Raw genomic sequence first — 18,565 nt, 5'->3', positions numbered from 1 at the left:
CCTCCGGATACAACGCATTATCCTCCGACACTTCCGCCATTTACAATCCGACCCCACCACCCAAGACATTTTTCCATCCCCTCCCCTGTCTGCTTTCCGGAGAGACCACTCTCTCCGTGACTCCCTTGTTCGCTCCACACTGCCCTCCAACCCCACCACACCCGGCACCTTCCCCTGCAACCGCAGGAAATGCTACACTTGTCCCCACACCTCCTCGCTCACCCCCATCCCAGGCCCCAAGATGACATTCCACATTAAGCAGAGGTTCACCTGCACATCTGCCAATGTGGTATACTGCATCCACTGTACCCGGTGCGGCTTCCTCTACATTGGGGAAACCAAGCGGAGGCTTGGGGACCACTTTGCAGAACACCTCCGCTCAGTTCGCAACAAACAACTGCACCTCCCAGTCGCAAACCATTTCCACTCCCCCTCCCATTCTCTTGATGACATGTCCATCATGGGCCTCCTGCACTGCCACAATGATGCCACCCGAAGGTTGCAGGAACAGCAACTCATATTCCGCCTGGGAACCCTGCAGACATATGGTATCAATGTGGACTTCACCAGTTTCAAAATCTCCCCTTCCCCTACTGCATCCCTAAACCAGCCCAGTTCATCCCCTCCCCCCACTGCACCACACAACCAGCCCAGCTCTTCCCCCCTACCCACTGCATCCCAAAACCAGTCCAACCTGTCTCTGCCTCCCTAACCGGTTCTTCCTCTCACCCATCCCTTCCTCCCACCCCAAGCCGCACCCCCAGCTACCTACTAACCTCATCCCACCTCCTTGACCTGTCCGTCTTCCCTGGACTGACCTATCCCCTCCCTACCTCCCCACCTACACCCTCTCCACCTATCTTGTTTACTCTCCATCTTCGGTCCGCCTCCCCCTCTCTCCCTATTTATTCCAGTTCCCTCCCCCCATCCCCCTCTCTGATGAAGGGTCTAGGCCCGAAACGTCAGCTTTTGTGCTCCTGAGATGCTGCTTGGCCTGCTGTGCTCATCCAGCCTCACATTTTATTAGCACGAAAATGTTTCTGTAGGTTTACTCTGTCCGTTTCTGACACTCTCCGAATGCAGATAAATCTCAATTATCACTCCAGGATCAGGGTCTCTCATTCTTTTTTTAAAAAATCCTCCAGCAATACTGTCAATATTAATTAAGTCCCCTCATATGTAGAGACCAAACTCACGTGTCAAAAGTTGAAAATCCAAACTCTGAAATAATTGATACTAAAATATATATAAATCTCACATCCTAAGTGACAATGGAAGCATGTCTGGAAGCTCAAAAACTTAAAATTAGGTGTATTTTGCTTCTAAATCTGCCTGTTCCAAGCATGAGAGAAGTTTGCAGAAACATTTCTTACATGTAACATGGTACTGTGGAGTGTTACTACAGATAATTATCTGTGGCAATGTCAAAAAGTATCTTGTAAGTGATAGTGCCAAACTCTGACAGCCCGAGACAATGATGAGCTTACTGTAGTTCTAACGAAGTTGTTGGAATTATTCCTGTTTGTTAGATTTTAGACTTGTTTTCTGAAACATTACAATTTGGTAGCTGGAAAATATTGAGTTAGCTTCCATGTGTCAGCTGTTATCATCAGTTCTATCGATTTTTCTGCCCATATATTTGAAGAACTGTTGTTACACTTTGCAACTGCTTCTTACAAGCAGACCTGGATAAGCCAAAGGAATGCCCTTTGCAACGTTGTCCAACCTGAAGCCAGGACTAAATTTTCCATGCAATTGACCCTGCGATCTCTAGTCTGCACCCTGTGCCTGACAGGAATTGTAGAACCATGATTAGCTGAAACTTAACCTCTTTCACCATATCACAGAACTGCTTTCTTCCAGTTCTGTAATAGTGCCAACTTTCATCGTTAAATTCCATGTTCCCCTCCCCATCCATCCCAACTCAGCTCTTTTCCATTTTATCCCCCATGCTGAAACCTAGATTTATTACTTTGATCTTCAGTTTTTCTAACCGTTTCCTAGTTGGCCTTCCTGCTGTGCCCTTTCACTTGCCGTTTCAACTCATTCAAATTGCTACTGCCCATGTCATTATATGACACCTTAAATATCCTTTGTATATCTATAGTGTTTTCCGTGCCACGTTCTTTACATTGAAAAGGAAGAGCTACGAGATCTAATTCCGCTGTCCAGCACTCTAACTATCGAGTAGCAGGGAGCATATCTTGGCAAATAAATTATGTGCATGTGATTTGGAGTCCATGGGTATGATACAACCCAAATTTATTTATAATTGAAATGTAGTGCAGAAATATTAAGTCATGGTGGAAGTATTATATACCACACCATCAACCCTTCAAAGCATACACAGGAATCGGAAATTTTTCAACAGGAAATTCTCTGGGCTGCCTGTGATTATTGTTTTTATTATTCACTGACTGGGATGTGGGTGTCACTACCTTGGCCAGCATTTATTGCCTGTTCCTAGTTACCATGGAGAAGGTGATGGGGAGCTACAGCCTTGAACTGCTGCAGTTTGTTTTCCGTAGGTGCCCTCAAAATGCTGGTAAGAAGCAAGTTGAAGGATTTTGATCCAGTAACGCTGAAGGAATGACAATATATTTCCAAGTCAGGATGGTAAGTGGCTTAGAGGGGAACTTGCTGGGTGATGTTCCCATGTATCTACTGCCCTTATTCTTTGATATGGACGAGGTTGTGGGTTTTAGAAGCTGCTGTCTAGGGAGCCTTGGAGAGTTGTGGCAGTGCGTTATGAAGATGATACACATCACATCTACTGAGCGCTGGTGGTGGATAGCGTGGATATTTATGAATCTATGCGAATCAAGTGGTCTACTTTGTCCTGGATAGTGGCAAGCTTCTTGAGTGTCATTGGAGCTACACCCATCCAGGCAAATGGAGTATTCCATCTCACACTTGTGCCTTGTAGTTGTGGGTGGGCTTTGAGGAGTCAGGAGATGGATTACTCGCTGCAGTATTCAAACTTGTACCCAACTATTAGTCACAGTGTTTTGGTTAGTTCAGTTCTTAGTCAAAAAATGTTGGTAGTATGGAATTTACTATGGTGATGCTATAGAACATAAATGAGTGTTTCAATTCTCTTATTGGAGATGGTAATTACTTGGCACAAATGTTTCTTGCCATTTGTCAGCACAAGGCTGTTTGTTGTCTTGTTCTTGCTGCATTTGGACATGGACCACTTCAGTGTCTAATGACTTGCAAGTGATGCTGAATGTTGTATCATCATTAGCGAACATCCCTCCTTCTGACATCATTATGGAGGGAAGGTTACTAACAAAGCAGCCATCAGAGAGTTTCCACTTTAATTCCCAATAACTTCTGTTTTAATTGGGCTCCTTGTTGCTGCATTTGGGTCAAATGCAGCCTTATGTCAAGGCCACCCATTCTGACCCTGCCTCTGGAATTCAGCCATTTTGTCCATATTTGAACCAAAGCAATAATGAAGCCAGGAGTTGAATGGCACTGGTGGAACCCAGACTGTAAGCAGTTTATAGCCAGGCAGACTTGGCTTGATAGCACTGTTAATGACTGCTTCTATTATTTAACTGTTGGCGGGATTGGATTTGTCCTGCTTTCTTTGTGTGCAGGACAATCCCAGGCAATTTTCCACATTGTTGGGTAGATGCCTGTGTTACAGCTGTGCTGGAAAAGCTTGGCTAGAGGTAAGACAGGGTCATGAGCACATAATCTTCAGTACTATTGCCTGTTGAACGTTGTCAAGGCCCATTGCCTTTGCAATATCCATTGTCACCAGCAGTTTCATGATATTATGTAGAGTGAATCAAATTGGCTGAAGACTGTGATGCCAGGACCAGTGAAGAAGGTAGAGATGGATCATCTGCTCAGCAGTTTATGCTAGAGATTGTTGTGATTGCTTCAGCCTTATATTTTGCACCAATGTGCTTGGCTTCCCTGTTATTGAGAGCAGGTTATTTGTAGAGTCTCTCACTCCAGTGAGTTGTATAATTGCCCAGCGCTATTCATGACTGGATGTGGCAGGAATGCAGAGCTGATCTGATCAATTGGTTGTGGGATTGTTGAGCCCTGTCTATCGTCTGCTCATTCAAACATAAGTCATTACCAAGCTGCCTCCCAATTTTTAGATCTGTCAAATGCTGCTCTGGGAAAGTGCTTCTGCAGTCTTCATTGGAATAATGTTGATCTCCTGGCTTGATGAGTATGGTAGAGTTGGCGATATGCCATACAATGAGGTTGTAAATTGTCTTGAGGTGCATTTTTGCTATTGGTGATTGTCCACAGCATCTTGAGGATGCTCATTCTTAATCTGTTCTAGGTCTGTTCCACTCAGCATGGTGATAATGCCATGTAACATGACAGAAGATATCTTGACTGTGAAGACAATACTTTATCTCCACAAGGACTATGCTGTTGTCATTCCTGCCAGTACTGTCATTGGCAGATGTACCTGCAGCAGATAAATTGCTAAAGATCAAGTGTGAAATTCCCTCTAGCTGCTTAATGGGTATATCGTGACCAATGGTAAATTTCCTTCCCATTTGAGAATTAATGTTGAGGCTGCTCAGTGCAAGCCCCTCCTGATTATATGCCACTGTGCTGCAACCTCTGCCATTTTTGTCCAGCTGGTGGGACAGGTCCAATCCAGGAATATCTGGGACACTTTACGTAAGATGCAGTTCCATATGTCTGACTATATTAGGCGGTTGCTTGACTAGTTTGAGATAGCAACTCTTCCACTAACCCTCAGATGTTCATAAAGTCAAATTTTCAGGACTAACAGGGCTGAGTTTGCCATTGTTATTTCCAGTGGTTCTTCCAGTTTCCTTTTTTTTTGATCCTTTTAACAGTTTAACATAACTGAGTTCAGTGGACGGTTAGCAGTCACTTTGCACTCACGTGTATGTGAGGACTACAGTTTTTCTTCCATGAAGCACATTAATGAACCAAGTGGCTTTTGTTTTGATCATCGTACAAATTTTAATTCCAATTTTTTTTTTGTTGAATTCAAATTCCACCATCTGGCATGATGGAATATCTGCTAGGTCACTGAAAATTACATGGATCACTGCATTACTTGACCAGCAGTAATATCACTACGCCATTGCTTCCTCAGTCATTTGCTGCTGATCTAAGTTTGTCTGTCTCATGAGATGTAGAGTGAGAAATATAAGAACTAGTAGCACAAGTAGGTCATTGAGCCTCTCAAGCCTGCTTCATCATTCAATACAATTGTGGCTGATCTCATCTCTGCCTCAACTCCACTTTCCTGCTCACTCTCCATAAACCTTTCAACCCGTTGTTAATTAAAAATCTGTCCATCTCCTCTTTAAATTTATGCAATATCCCAACATTCACTTCATTCTGGGATAGTGAATTTCACAGATTCACCACTCTGTGCAAAGTAATTTCTCCTTTTTCCTGTTTTAAATCTGATTCCCCTTATTCTAAAACTGTGACCTCTCATTCTAGATTGATTCACAACGGGAAATATCTGCTCTATATCTACTTTGTCATTCCTTGTCAACATCTTGTATACCTCCAATATATCTCCTTTCATTATTCTGAACTCCACAGAGTATAGGTATAAGCTGCTCAATCTCTCCATCAGAAAAACCCTTCATCTCTAGAATCAATCTAGGTAACTTATTCTGAACTGCTGCAATGCAACTACATCTTTAGTTGAGCAGACTGAAACCATACACAATACAGGTGGGAATCTTACTAATGCCTTGTATATTTGCAGCTCCATTTCCATACTTTTATACACTTCCTTTAGTAGTGCTGAAATTCCATATGCCTTCCTTATTACTTGCTGGACCTGCATATTTGTTTTCTGCAACTTTGTGAATGGGAAATTGTGTTTTTTTTGAGGAAATAAGGAAGAGGATTGCTGAGGGCAGAGCGGCGAATGTGATCTGTAAGCACTTCAGTAAGGCATTAAACAAGTTTCCTCATAGTAGACTGGTTAGCAAGGTTAGAGGACAGAATAGAGGGAGAACTAGTTATTTGGTTACAGAGCTGGCTCATAGGTAGAAGACAGAATGTGGTGGTGGAGGATTGCTTTTCAGACTGGAGGCCTGTGACCAGCGGTGTGCCACAAGGATTGGTGCTGGGTCCAATGCTTTTCGTCATTTATTTAAATGATTTGACGTGAACATAGGACATATGGTTAGTAATTTTGCAGATGACATGAAAATTGGAGGTGCAGTGAACAATAAAGAAGGTTACCTCCTGAGTACAATGGGATCTTGATCGGATGGGCCAAAGGGCCGAAGAGTGACAGATGGAGTTTAATTTAGATAAATGTGAGGTGCTGCCTTTTGGAAAGGCACATCAGGGCAGGTCCTCAATGGCAAAGTCCTGGGTAGTGTTGCAAACGAAGAGACCTTGGAGTGCACGTTCATAGTTATTTGAAAGTGGAGTTGCAGGAATATAGGATTGTGAGTAAGGCGATTAGAATGCCCTTCTTTATTGGTCAGTGCATTGAGTATAGGAGTTGGGAAGTCATTTTGCAGCTGCACACATTTTGGTTTGGCCACTTTTGGAATACTGTGTGCAATTCTGCTTTCCCTGCCATAGGAAGGATGTTGCGAAACGAGAAGAGGTTCAGAAAAGAATTAGAAGGCTGTTGCCCGGGTTGGAGGGTTTGAGCTACAGGGAGAGGCTGAAAAGGCTGGGGCTATTTTCCCTGGAGTGTCAAAGGCTGAGCGGTGACCTTATAAAGGTTATAAAATCATGAGAGTCATGGATAAGATAAACAGGCAAGATCTTTTCCTCAGGGTTGGGGAGTCCAAAACTCGAGGGAATAGGTTTAAGGTGAGAGGAAACTTTTACAAAAGGGACCTGAGGGGCAACCATTTCATGCAGAGAGTGGTGAGTGTATTGAATGAGCTGCCACAGGAAGCAGTGGAGGCGAGTACAGTTGCAACTTTTAAAAGGCATCTGGATGGGTACATGAATAGGAAGGATTTAGAGAGACGTGGGCTAAATGCTGGCAAATGGGACTAGTTTTATTTAGGATACCTGGTCAGCATGGACAAGTTGGACCAAAGGGTCTGTTTACATGTTGTATGTCTCTACGACTGTATGACTCTAATTTATATAAGAAAATGCCCAGATCTCTCTGCACTGAAGCATAATGAAGTTTCTCTCCATTTAGACAAGTTGCCTTTCTATTCTTCTGACCAAAATTGTCCACATCAAACTCCATCTGCCAAATTTTGGGCTGATTCTCGGAACTTATCCTTATCCATTTGTAAATTTCTTATTTCTTTATTTCAGTTTGCTTTCTTGCCTATTTTACTCTCGTCTGCAAATTCATCCATAATACGTTCTGTCCCTGCATACAAATGATGAAAATAGGTAGTAAATAGTTGGGACTGAGGACCAAACCAAGTGACATTTCACTCATTGCCAACCTGAAAAAGGCCCATTTATCTCATCACACTGCTTTCTGTTGATTAGCCAGTTCTCTATATGAAACAATAAATTATCCCAACCTGATGTGATCTCACCACGTGTGTTAATTAATCTTTTGTTTGAACTGCAAGTCTGGACGTGCAATTTCTGGAGGATCCCCATTATCCAATTTTCTTGTTACATCTTTGAAGAACTCTAGCAAATAGTCAAACGTGATTTACCTTTCATAAAACCAGGCTGACACTGTTGGATTACATTCTTATTTTCCAAATGTTTGTTGTTATAATTTCATTAATAACGGATTCTAACTGTATCTCATTGACCAATGTGAAGCTAACTCATCTATAATTTCGAGATAGTAGGAACTGCCGATGCTGGAGAATCTGAGATAACAAGGTGTAGAGCTGGATGAACACAGCAGGCCAAGCAACATCAGAGGAGCAGGAAAGCTGACGTTTCGGGTCTGGACACTTCTTCAAAAAAGGGAAAATTTTTCTGAAAAAGGGTCCAGACCCGAAACATCAGCTTCCTGCTCCTCTGCTGCTGCTTGGTCTGCTGTGTTCATCCAGCTCTACATCTTGTTATCTCATCTATAATTTGCCACTTTCTGCCTCCATCCCTTTTAAAGAGGGCATTATATTAACATTTTTGTAATCCATTGGAACTTTGCCCGCATCAAGGGCATTTTGGAATATTGGTATTAAATGGAAGATGAAAAATCCCGACAACAGGATTCCTTTATTGAAAATATCTCTCGTGAAGACAGTATCTGAACAGACGAGCATTCAGTAAACATAGAAGGATGGCTGTGATGGAAAGTAAATCTACTAACACTTCTTAATATGTTTCACAGTGGTTTTTATGACATTCCCTAGCATACCAATGTATACTCCAGCAGGACTCATTTGCTGTTAAAGGGGAAAAAAAAATCAAATTGAAAGGACCATCAATGTTAAACATTTTGAAACTGCTGACAGACGCCAAAGACTTAGCATGAGGCCACCACAGCTGTTGTGTGTGACATGTTCAAAACTGCTAAATTACCCTATACATCATACTAGAAGAGAGTCAACAAAATCTGGATTGTGATCTGTCTTGCCATCTCGCCGTACTGGGTACTAATTACACTAATTGTACAACTTAACTGCCACTTAAAAAAACTGACGCAAATTATTAATTATTGTTTATCATTTTCATTACACTGCTATTCTTCTCCATAAAGGCTTGAATGTATGCAGCACCACTTTGACATATTTGCGTTAAAAATTCATCCATTTTCCCATGAATTACAGGCAGATGCAGATTTTTAGTTGACATCACAATATTAGCTGACATCTGGCGATCACCATGCCAGCAGGATGCAACTGTGTTTACAAGCATCTAAAATCAGCTGGTATACATGGACTATTCCCAAACCTGCTGCTAATCTTCTGAATGATATGCATCTTCATTTCAGCAAAACAATCCTGCAGCCTGATCTGAAACTTCATCTTATTCATGGCCTATATTCATATTAAATATGTTTACGGAATGAAAGTAACCAAGATTTATAGCCTGTACACGTGTTAATTCTCGTGATCTCTCCAATAAGACCAGAAGACCATAAGACATTGGAGTGGAAGTAAGGCCATTCGGCCCATCAAGTCCACTCCACCATTTAAATCATGGCTGATGAGCATTTCAACTTCACTTCCCTGCACTCTCCCCATAGCCCTTGATTCCTTGTGAGATCAAGAATTTATCGATCTCTGCCTTGAAGGCATCCAACGTCCCGGCCTCCACTGCCCTCCGTAGCAATGAATTCCACAAGCCCACCACTCTCTGGCTGAAGAAATGTCGTCTCATTTCTGTTTAAAATTTACCCCCTCTAATTTTAAGGCTGTACCCACGGATCCTAGTCTCCCTGCCTAACGGAAACAACTTCCTAGCGTCCACCCCTTCTAAGCCGTACATTATCTTGTAAGTTTCTATAAGATCTCCCCTCAACCTTCTAAACTCTAATGAATACAATCCCAGGATCCTTAGCTGTTCATCGTACGTTAAACCTACCATTCCATGGATCATCCGTGTGAATCTCCGCTGGACACGCTCCAGGGCCAGTATGTCCTTCCTAAGGTGTGGGACCCAAAATTGGACACAGTATTCTAAATGGGGCCTAACTAGAGCTTTATAAAGCTTCAGAAGCACATTGCTGCTTTTATATTCCAACCCTCTTGAGATAAACGATAACATTACATTTGCTTTCTTAATCACGGACTCTAGTTGCAGAAAAATAACTGCATTGACCCATTTCAACATTTAAGAGGCCATGAATCTACTCGTTAGTTTGAAATTTTTTTTAAGTTTATAATATTCCGAATAAAGACACAGAGGGCTTTTTGGTTTTTGACAGCCTCACAAGACTCAGTTGCATGTAAAGTAGAGTCACTCTGACTCATGGCGTAACTGAGTTAAACATAAAGTATTGCTCTCCTCCTTACCAGGTAGGGGTGCAGATGCTAGGCAAAGCTGCACCTCTTAAAATTCAGCATAGACTGCACAGCAGACAAAGAAAGATAACCTTTCAGCTAAGAAGCTGTGTTGTGAGGTCCTCGCAGCTATCCGGTGAACCCATTAAAGACATCCCATCTCAATGGATTTCTTGTTGTGAGTTCATCATCTGTTGTAAATGGAAATATATTAAAACCATTACAACCTGTCCAAGGACTTTCCAGCAGCTGAAGTCACAAACAGAACGTAGAGCAAATCCAAATTCTTTCCAGAAATCAATTGCGCACAATCAAATTAACTGGTAAATTTGGTCCACAATTCTATAGTGATAATGGGAACTGCAGATGCTGGAGAATCCAAGATAATAAAATGTGAGGCTGGATGAACACGGCAGGCCCAGCAGCATCTCAGGAGCACAAAAGCTGACGTTTCGGGCCTGGACCCTTCATCAGAGAGCCCTCTCTGATGAAGGGTCCAGGCCCGAAACGTCAGCTTTTGTGCTCCTGAGATGCTGCTGGGCCTGCCGTGTTCATCCAGCCTCACATTTTATTATCCACAATTCTATAGATGGGAATGAATAGAGAAGCAGCTTCCAGCTCACAGGAAGTGCTGCCGGGAAACCATTTTAAAAGCAGAGGGCATTAGGGGAGGGTGCATATATGGTTTGGAATCTCTTGATTCTTTCCTGCTCCTGTTGTGAGAAAAGCATTCCACTGAGAATACAATTCTCCCATTAAGCTGGTTGAATGATTGGTAAGAAAGTTACCTGTAAAGCATATTTTCAACATTCTTGATTGGCAACTTGAAGCTCCTTTAATATGGGAGCACATTTAACATGACTGGATCAACCCATGAACTTCTGGGGCCAGTTTTCAGCAAACCAGCCAAAAAGCAGAACCTCCACCTCCTGAAGCTCCTTACAAGCTCCATTCCAGCAGTTACCGGACAGGTCAGCCAGTTACATTCATTTCAGTAGGCAGTCGTTGAAATTTGAGGAATGGCTCGTTAGTTTGAAGGGGGTGTGCACAGCTTTCATGGTTGGTGCCTGCAGAAGAGGCTGGTGTTACTGTGGAACCGAGTGGAAGATTTCAAATGATATCGGGATCAAGCGGTCAATGGGAAATACCTACAATATTAAACCATAATTATTTCCGCAACTTCATATGAGATCATTCAAAATAAAACCCGATGAAATTTGAGCATCACAGACAAGACGACTTCTGTTGCCCGTCCCGAATGTCCCTTTGGAAGCTGGTATTGCTGTTGTCCATGTAGTGGGGCCATATACAGTGCTTAAGGAAGGAAGTTCCAAGATTCTGACTGAGTGACACTGAAGGTGCAATGATATAGCTTTGTGACAAGTTGGTGTGGAGCCTGGAGGGAAGCTTGTAAGTGGTGGTATTCATATGCTTTTACTAACCTGCTTCTATGTGGAAGTGCTTGTGGGTTTGCAGTCTGCTGTTGAAAGAGAGTTGGTGAATTGTTGCGTTGCATTTTGTAGATCGTGGACACTGCTGCCACTGTAAATCATTGGTAGAGACAGTCTATGTTTAAGGTGTTGGATGGGATACGCATCAAGCAAACTGCTTTATCCTGGATGGTGTTGAGCCTCTTGAGAGTTGTTGGAGTGTACTCATGTAGGCAAGTAGAAATTATACCTGCTTTTATTGACTTGTGCCTTCCCAAGCTTTGTGAAGTTAGTTGAGTTAATGGCCGAACACTTGCCTGCCTGTTATATTTATTATATTTATCTGGATGGCCCAGTTAAGTTTATGGTCAGTGGTAACTCCCAAAATGTTTGTGTGTTAAAGGCTTAGCTTCAGTAATGGCAATGCCACTAAATGTCATTGAGAAATAGGCTCTTGTGGATGACAGTCCTTGCCTAACATTTGTGCGAAATGCGTGTTATTTGCCATTTCTTGGTCCAAGACTGAACTAAATCGGTATGCAAACACGATATTTGAGTGATTACAAATGGTACTGATATCATCGGCAGACATTCCTATTTCTGACGTTGTGTTGCAGTGAAGTTCATTGAAGTAGCTGAAAATGATTCGCTCTAGAGTCCTTGCAAGTAGCCTGAGAAACTCTTACAGCAGTGTTCTAGTTTGACCTCCCACAACTGCAATTAACTTCCTTTGTACTATGTTTGATTCTAATGTGGTATCAAAGCAGAAAGTAAGGTCAGTAAAGAGAAAACTGAAATGACACAAGCGGAAGCAATTGCACTCAAGTAGCGCTGACTAGCCCAGAGAGCAAACACAGTAAAGAAATTCAAGAGCATGATTTTTAAAAATGAATTTTATTGCTTCAACTCAAATTTGGTAGCAGTTTTTTGTAAAGTAAGCATTATTTTTCTATTGACCTAGCAAATTTAAGTGGTTTCATTTAATCTTCTGTATCATGGTAACTTAAAATTACGTGAACTAAGAGCATGAATAGTTAGTCAGCCCCTTAAGACTGAGGCACTGTTCAGTAAGATCATGGCTACAATTGATTGTGCCTCAAAACTACTAACCTATCCATTTCCCCATTACCATTGATGACTTAGTGATCAAAAGCCTTAAACTCAGCCTTGAAAACACTTAATGGCCCAGCTTCCACTTTGGTATGATGACAAAATGTCTTCAGACAGATGACCCTCAGCTGAGGAGAATTTCTCTCTCAATGTCTTTAATGGGATTCCCATAATTTTTAAGTTTTCCCTTTGTTTCTAGATCTCCAGAAGGTGGGGAGAAAACAATGTTCCCTTCCAAATCCACCTCTGGCTTTCCCCTTCTTAACTTAAACCTGTACCCCTAGTATTTGACATTTCCACCTGGTTGGGCTATCCAACTATCCATGCCTCTCATAATTTTACATACTTCTATCTTGTTGCCCCTCAGCCTCCAGTGCTTCAGTGAAAACAATCCAAGTTTGTCCATTCATTCCTTATAGTTAATGCATTTCAATCAGGCAACATCCTGGCAAATCTCTTCTGCACTCTGTCCAAAGCCTCCACCTCCCTCCTACAGTGCAGCAACCAGAATACTCCAAATGTGGCCCAACTGACGTTTTATATAGCTGCAACTGAGTTGCCCACTTAGTGTTCCAACTGATAAACACAAGCATGCTGTATGCCTTCCTTTTCACCTTATTCACTTGTGTTGCTACTTTCTGTGAACTGTGGACTTGCACCCCAAGATCCTTTTGTATACTTTGCTCCTTAGGGTCCTGTCATTTACCGAATGCTTTCCTCTAGTATTTGACCTCCTAAAGAGCATCACCTCACACTTGTTTTGAATCCAGTTTGCCAACTTACCAAGGATCTCAAATGACTTAATTTTCTGGACCAGCCTACCATCAGGAACCTTGTCAAATACTTCAGTAAGGTCCGTGTAGACAACATCCACTGTGCCACCCTCATCAGTTGCCTTTGTTACTTCTACAAAAATTCAATCAGGTTTTTGAGACAAGACCTGCTGTCTTCACAACTAAAGCCGTGCTGACTATCCCTAATAAGTCCTTTGTTTCCAAATGTAAGTTCTGTTTCTTCGAACCTTCTGCAAACGATGTGAGGCTCAGTAGTGTATACTTTTCTTGGATTATCATTGTTGTCCTTCTTCAATAAAGACACAACATTGGCATTCTCCAGTCTTCTGGAACCTCGCCTGCAGCTGAAGAGCAAAGAAAGCTCTCTGTCAAGGCCCCAGCAATCTCCTCCTTTTCCTCCTAGATCCCATCAAATCTACCTTAATGTTGGGTGCCTTGAAAAACTTCACCTCCTTAATATCCTCCTAACATGCTCTAGAATATGAAAATACTGCTTGCTTGTCTTACCATCATCCATGTCCTTCTCCTTAATGAGTGCTTTGCATCTGTATGCACTAAGGGCCTCACCCACTTCATCTGACTCAGCGTATAAATTCACTCCTTTGAAATGTAGCGCATCTACCCTTCCCCTAATAACCCTCTTGCTCCTAATGTTTGCATAAAATGTATTTGCATTATCCTAAATCCCACTTGCCAACTGAAATATATTTGTTAAGAACATTTGCACTCTGCAGTCTGCTGCGACTTTTCCAGGATCATGAGAATTTTAGAGGATTCGAATCAATGTATTCATTGTCTGTGCAGCCACTTCTTTCTCAGACCCTAACATGCCGGTCATTAGGTCTGGAGACTTCTCAGCTTTAATTCCCATTAGCATTCCCATTACTTTTTCCTCCAGTGACAGTAATTGTTCCAAAATCCTCCATCCCTTTTGGCTCTTGCATTTCTATTGCTGTTGGGATGCTTTTTATATCTTATATTTTGAAGACAGATATAAAATACTTGTTCAAAGTCAAAACATTTCGGTGTTTCCTTTTGTTAGTTCCCCAAACTCACCCTTTAAGAGAACAGTGTTTACTTTGGCCACTTACTTCATTGTATATACTTAGAGTTGGAGATTCATACAGTCGCAGAAATGGACCCTTTAGTCCAACCAGTCGACGCCAAACACAATCCCAACTAATCTAGTCACACCTACCTGCTCTTGGCCCATATCCTTTCAGACCTTTCCATTCCACGTATCTATCCAAATGTCTTTTAAACATTGTAATTTTACCCATATCCACTTCATCAGGAAGTTCATGCCACACGCGAACCCTCTTAAAAAAAAAAAATTGCCTGTCTTGTCTTTTTTAAATCTCTCTCCTTTCACTTTAAAAATGTGCCTCGTAGTCTTGAAACCCCCCTCCTCGGGAAATGGCAACTACCATTAACTTATCTATGCCTCTCTTTAGTGTATAAACCTTTATAAGGTCACCTGTCAGCCTCCTATGCTCCAGTGAAAAACATCCCAGCCTTTCCAGCTATCCTATCTAACGGATGCCTACCATACATGGCATCATCCTGGTAAATTTCTTCTGAACACGCTCTGGCTTGATAATATCCTTCCTGTAACTGGGCAACCAGAATTGTATACAGTATTCCAGAAGAGGCCTCACCAATGTCCTATACAATCTCAACACAACTTCCCATCTCCTTTACTCAAAGGACTGAGCATTGAAGGCAAACACGCCAAATGCCTTTTTAAGCATCCTGTCTATATGTGACATAAACTTTAAAGAATTTTGTACCTGCTCCCCTATGTCCCTCTTTTACCACACTACCCAAGGCCCTACCATTAACTGTTTGTCGTACCAACATGCAAAACGTCACATTTATTGTAGGAGCTTTTTCTCTGATTTAAAATTCTTTCTGGTTTTCGCTTTTTCTCCAATTTAAAACCCATCTAGTTCATAATTTGATGCAGTTTTAAAGCATTCTGGAGGTCTATCCAATTTTCACTTTTTTCTCTTTTAATGGATTGGACGGGGTGAGTGTGTAGCTGCACTGGGAGTTGAAGAAAATGTTCTTTATCCTTCATGTGACTCTGAGGTTTACTACAATTGTTGTATGATAGCAGAAGTTTAGTAGAAGGCGATAAATGGGAGTTTGAAGAATAAATGTTCAACGCAAGGTTATTTTAGTGAACAGTAATAGATTGAATTGTTCTGCCTAATTGTTCATTAACAGTGTTACGTTCCAATGCGGTTGCATTGATGCAAGTTTTAAAGTGTGATCTTTGAGTTAATTCTGTATTGTACCTGCCATTTTTCAGATTTTAGGCTCACTAAATTCTTTGATGAGATATTTGAATGCAGTAATAGTCATTGTTTGATCTAGCAGCTCAATGCAAACTGATGTTCACAGGAACCCTGCCTCCACAAGGTACTGTCTTTATTAGAACTGTTGTGGGCTGCAAAGGCAAGGATGAAGCATCGTTTCTGTTACTTGCAAATTTCCCTGTAGTTAAATTAGTGCCTGATATATTCACATTTTTGTTGAGGGTTCAAATAAGTTGCTGAAATTATTTTTGATATAAGAAAACTAGTTGCTGAAGTACTTTACAATCACATTTTGTTTTTAGCAAGCTTCACTTGATTTTTTTAATGTTTAGTGTCAAACAGTATTTTTAATTGTGTCAGCGTTGAAGTAGTGGAAACAAGTACATCTAAAATGCTTTAACTTCTGTTTTTGATTTCTGAACAGAACCCATGAGGTCACCAAAAAGCCTGAAGATTGCAGAGATATATGCTAGACACCTGGCTGTTGAGTTGGAGTCTCTGGGCTACAATGTAACACGGTGTCACACATTCAATGTTACTGTGTGCTACCATTACTTTGGACATAACACAAGCAAAGCTGACTGCATGGAAATGGATCAGAAATCACCCCGACATATTATTCAACACCTGCCACCTTACACAAACATCAGCATTAAAATGATTCTGATGAATCCAGAAGGAAGAAAGGAGAGTGAAGAGGTTGTCGTCCAGACAGATGAAGATGGTAATTATTATCTTTTCGTTGCCGTTATTACTGTACATTTTTTTCTAACTTTATGCGACTTTCCATTTTATTCAATGACTTTGAAAATTCATTAATTTTCTGGGGCAGCTTTTGCAGCCTTCTGAAAAGTGTGCCTTTTTCGAAAAAAGATAACATCTTTGGCATAAATTTTTGGAGATTTCATTAACTGGGCAAATACATTCAAATTAGTTAGATTACCACAGACATGAGTCACGTTATTTGTATGTATTTAAAAATATGCCTATGCTGAAGGATAGTAATGTTTTATCTTTTGATAGAATTAAAGAAAATATATTTTGTGGCCCTCCATAATTGTGTATATTAAAAAAATGTCTTTTGAACAATGTGTGAAGTGTAGAGGATGAGGTATTGGCCACAGGGTTATTGGAGTTGGTGATACTTGAGGTAACAAAGGTACAGAAATGCACTTCAGCTTAAGAATCCAGTTTAGATGCAAGTGGGCAAAATTATGGAAGTAATTTGGCAAAGCAAACAGTGGTTGTGCAGTAATAACGTAGTCGAGTGAAGCAGGACAAGGACTATTATACTTGGCTATCCAGCAGAGGAGACAACTTGGAATGCGATGAGATATCAATTTTGACAAAACAAGCAAAGAAGTGGAGGAGAAATTATGATCAGAGATGTAGTGAATATCATTTTTCAAGTCAGTTAGGGATATTTTGGTACCCTGGGTAGAAATGAAAACTTATTGCAAGGTTTGAGTATGGAAATAAGGAAGAGATAGACACGGAACTAGGAGGGTGAACTCATGTCCAAAAACTTGGAAAACAAACTTAGGCTGGAGCTGTAGTACTAGTTTGCAAGGTCAAATGGGTGCCAAGTGTTTTTTCATTGTAGTAAAAATAGTCTTAACCAGAAGAGAAGAATATCTGAGGAGCACTCATTATTTGCCTGAAGTATCTTTGCAGTTGTAGTTCAAGTCTCAATTAATATACTTTTTTAGCAGGGTTCCTGAGCATAGGATATTCATTGTTAGAGAACACTAATAGCATTCCAAAAATACTAACTCATTAAGGGGCTAGGTGTGGGAGGGATGAGGTGGAAAACACACGAGCTATCACTAATGGAGCTAAAGGCTATAGATTCCCGGAACTGATGGCTTGTATCTGAACATTTTAAAGGATGTAGCTGCAGAGATAGTGGGTGCACTGGTACTAATCTTCTAGAATCCTTAGATTTTGGAACAGTCCCAAAGGGCTGGAAAGTTATAGGCCAGTTAGCTTCACATTAGTTGTTGGGGAAAATTTATGTCTATTCAAAAGGATGTCATAGCACAGCATTTAGAAATGCATAATATGACCAAGCCTTCAGGAAGGGGATATCATGATTGACAAAATCATGAAAGTACTTTGAGGAGGTAACAAGCAGGATAAATAAAGGGAAACCAGAGATGTAGTACATTTTGATTACCAGCAGGTTTTCAATAAGGTACCATAGCTTAGGCTGCTGAGGTGATATAATGTTATAGATAGAAGTTTGGCAATATGCGATTAGTAAAGTGCCACAGGGATCAATGCTGAATCCACATTTATGTCCGACCTATTGATGACTGAAATGAGGAAAGATAATGTAGTTTGGCAAAGCTTTTGGGTAATATGAAAGCAGGTGGGAAGGCAAGTAGTGAAGATGACAGGAGGAGTCTACAGAAGATTATAGGAAGGTTAAACAGGTGGAATATAATGTAGGAAAATGTGAGGTTATGCACTTTGGCTGGAAGAGTGAAGAAGTTGAATGTTATTTAAGTGGAGAAAAACTGCAGAAAGCTGCAGCACAGACGGACTCGGGAATCCTCATTCATGAATCACAAAAGCTGGCATTCAGGTCCGGCAAGACATAGGGAGAACTACCTTTATTTATGAATGCTGGCCTTTATTTTAAATAAAGCATAAAAATAGAGACATCTTGGTGAAACTATACAAGGCAGTAGCTGCAACGTCATGAACAGTATTTGGTCCCTTATCTGAGGAAAGATATACTGGTATTAGAGGCAATCTAGAGAAAGTTCCATGGATTGATCCAGGGGGTGGAGGGATTTCCTAATGAGAAGAGCTTGAGTCTGTTGGGTTTTGTACTCATTGGAGTTGAGATAAATGAGACACTACTTTCTTGAAACATTCTGAAGAAGTTTAACAGGATATATATTGCAAGGTCTTTCCCCATATGGGAGCATAGTCTTAGAGTGAGGGGTTGTGCATTTAATGAGAGATGAGGAAGAAATTTTTCTCGGGGTAGTGAATCTTTGGAATTCTGTACAGCAGAG

At 41.2% G+C, this 18,565-nt stretch overlaps 1 protein-coding gene across 7 annotated transcripts in view; it reads left to right on the top strand.

The window, feature by feature from the left end:
- The window catches only part of ptprk (protein tyrosine phosphatase receptor type K), a 609,799-nt gene that overhangs the window by 422,318 nt on the left and 168,916 nt on the right, over positions 1 to 18,565 (top strand). For all 7 annotated transcript variants that reach the window (XM_048530889.2, XM_048530888.2, XM_048530884.2 and 4 more), the window contains exon 8: positions 15,964 to 16,263. In XM_048530889.2, coding sequence (XP_048386846.1) covers positions 15,964 to 16,263 — 300 coding nt within the window. The remainder of the gene's footprint in view (positions 1 to 15,963; positions 16,264 to 18,565) is intronic.

The sequence above is a fragment of the Stegostoma tigrinum genome, chromosome 4, assembly GCF_030684315.1.
Source record: "Stegostoma tigrinum isolate sSteTig4 chromosome 4, sSteTig4.hap1, whole genome shotgun sequence".
NCBI lineage: Eukaryota > Metazoa > Chordata > Chondrichthyes > Orectolobiformes > Stegostomatidae > Stegostoma > Stegostoma tigrinum.
Note: the sequence above shows the minus strand (reverse complement) of the source record. Positions and strands in the feature narration are given on the sequence as shown.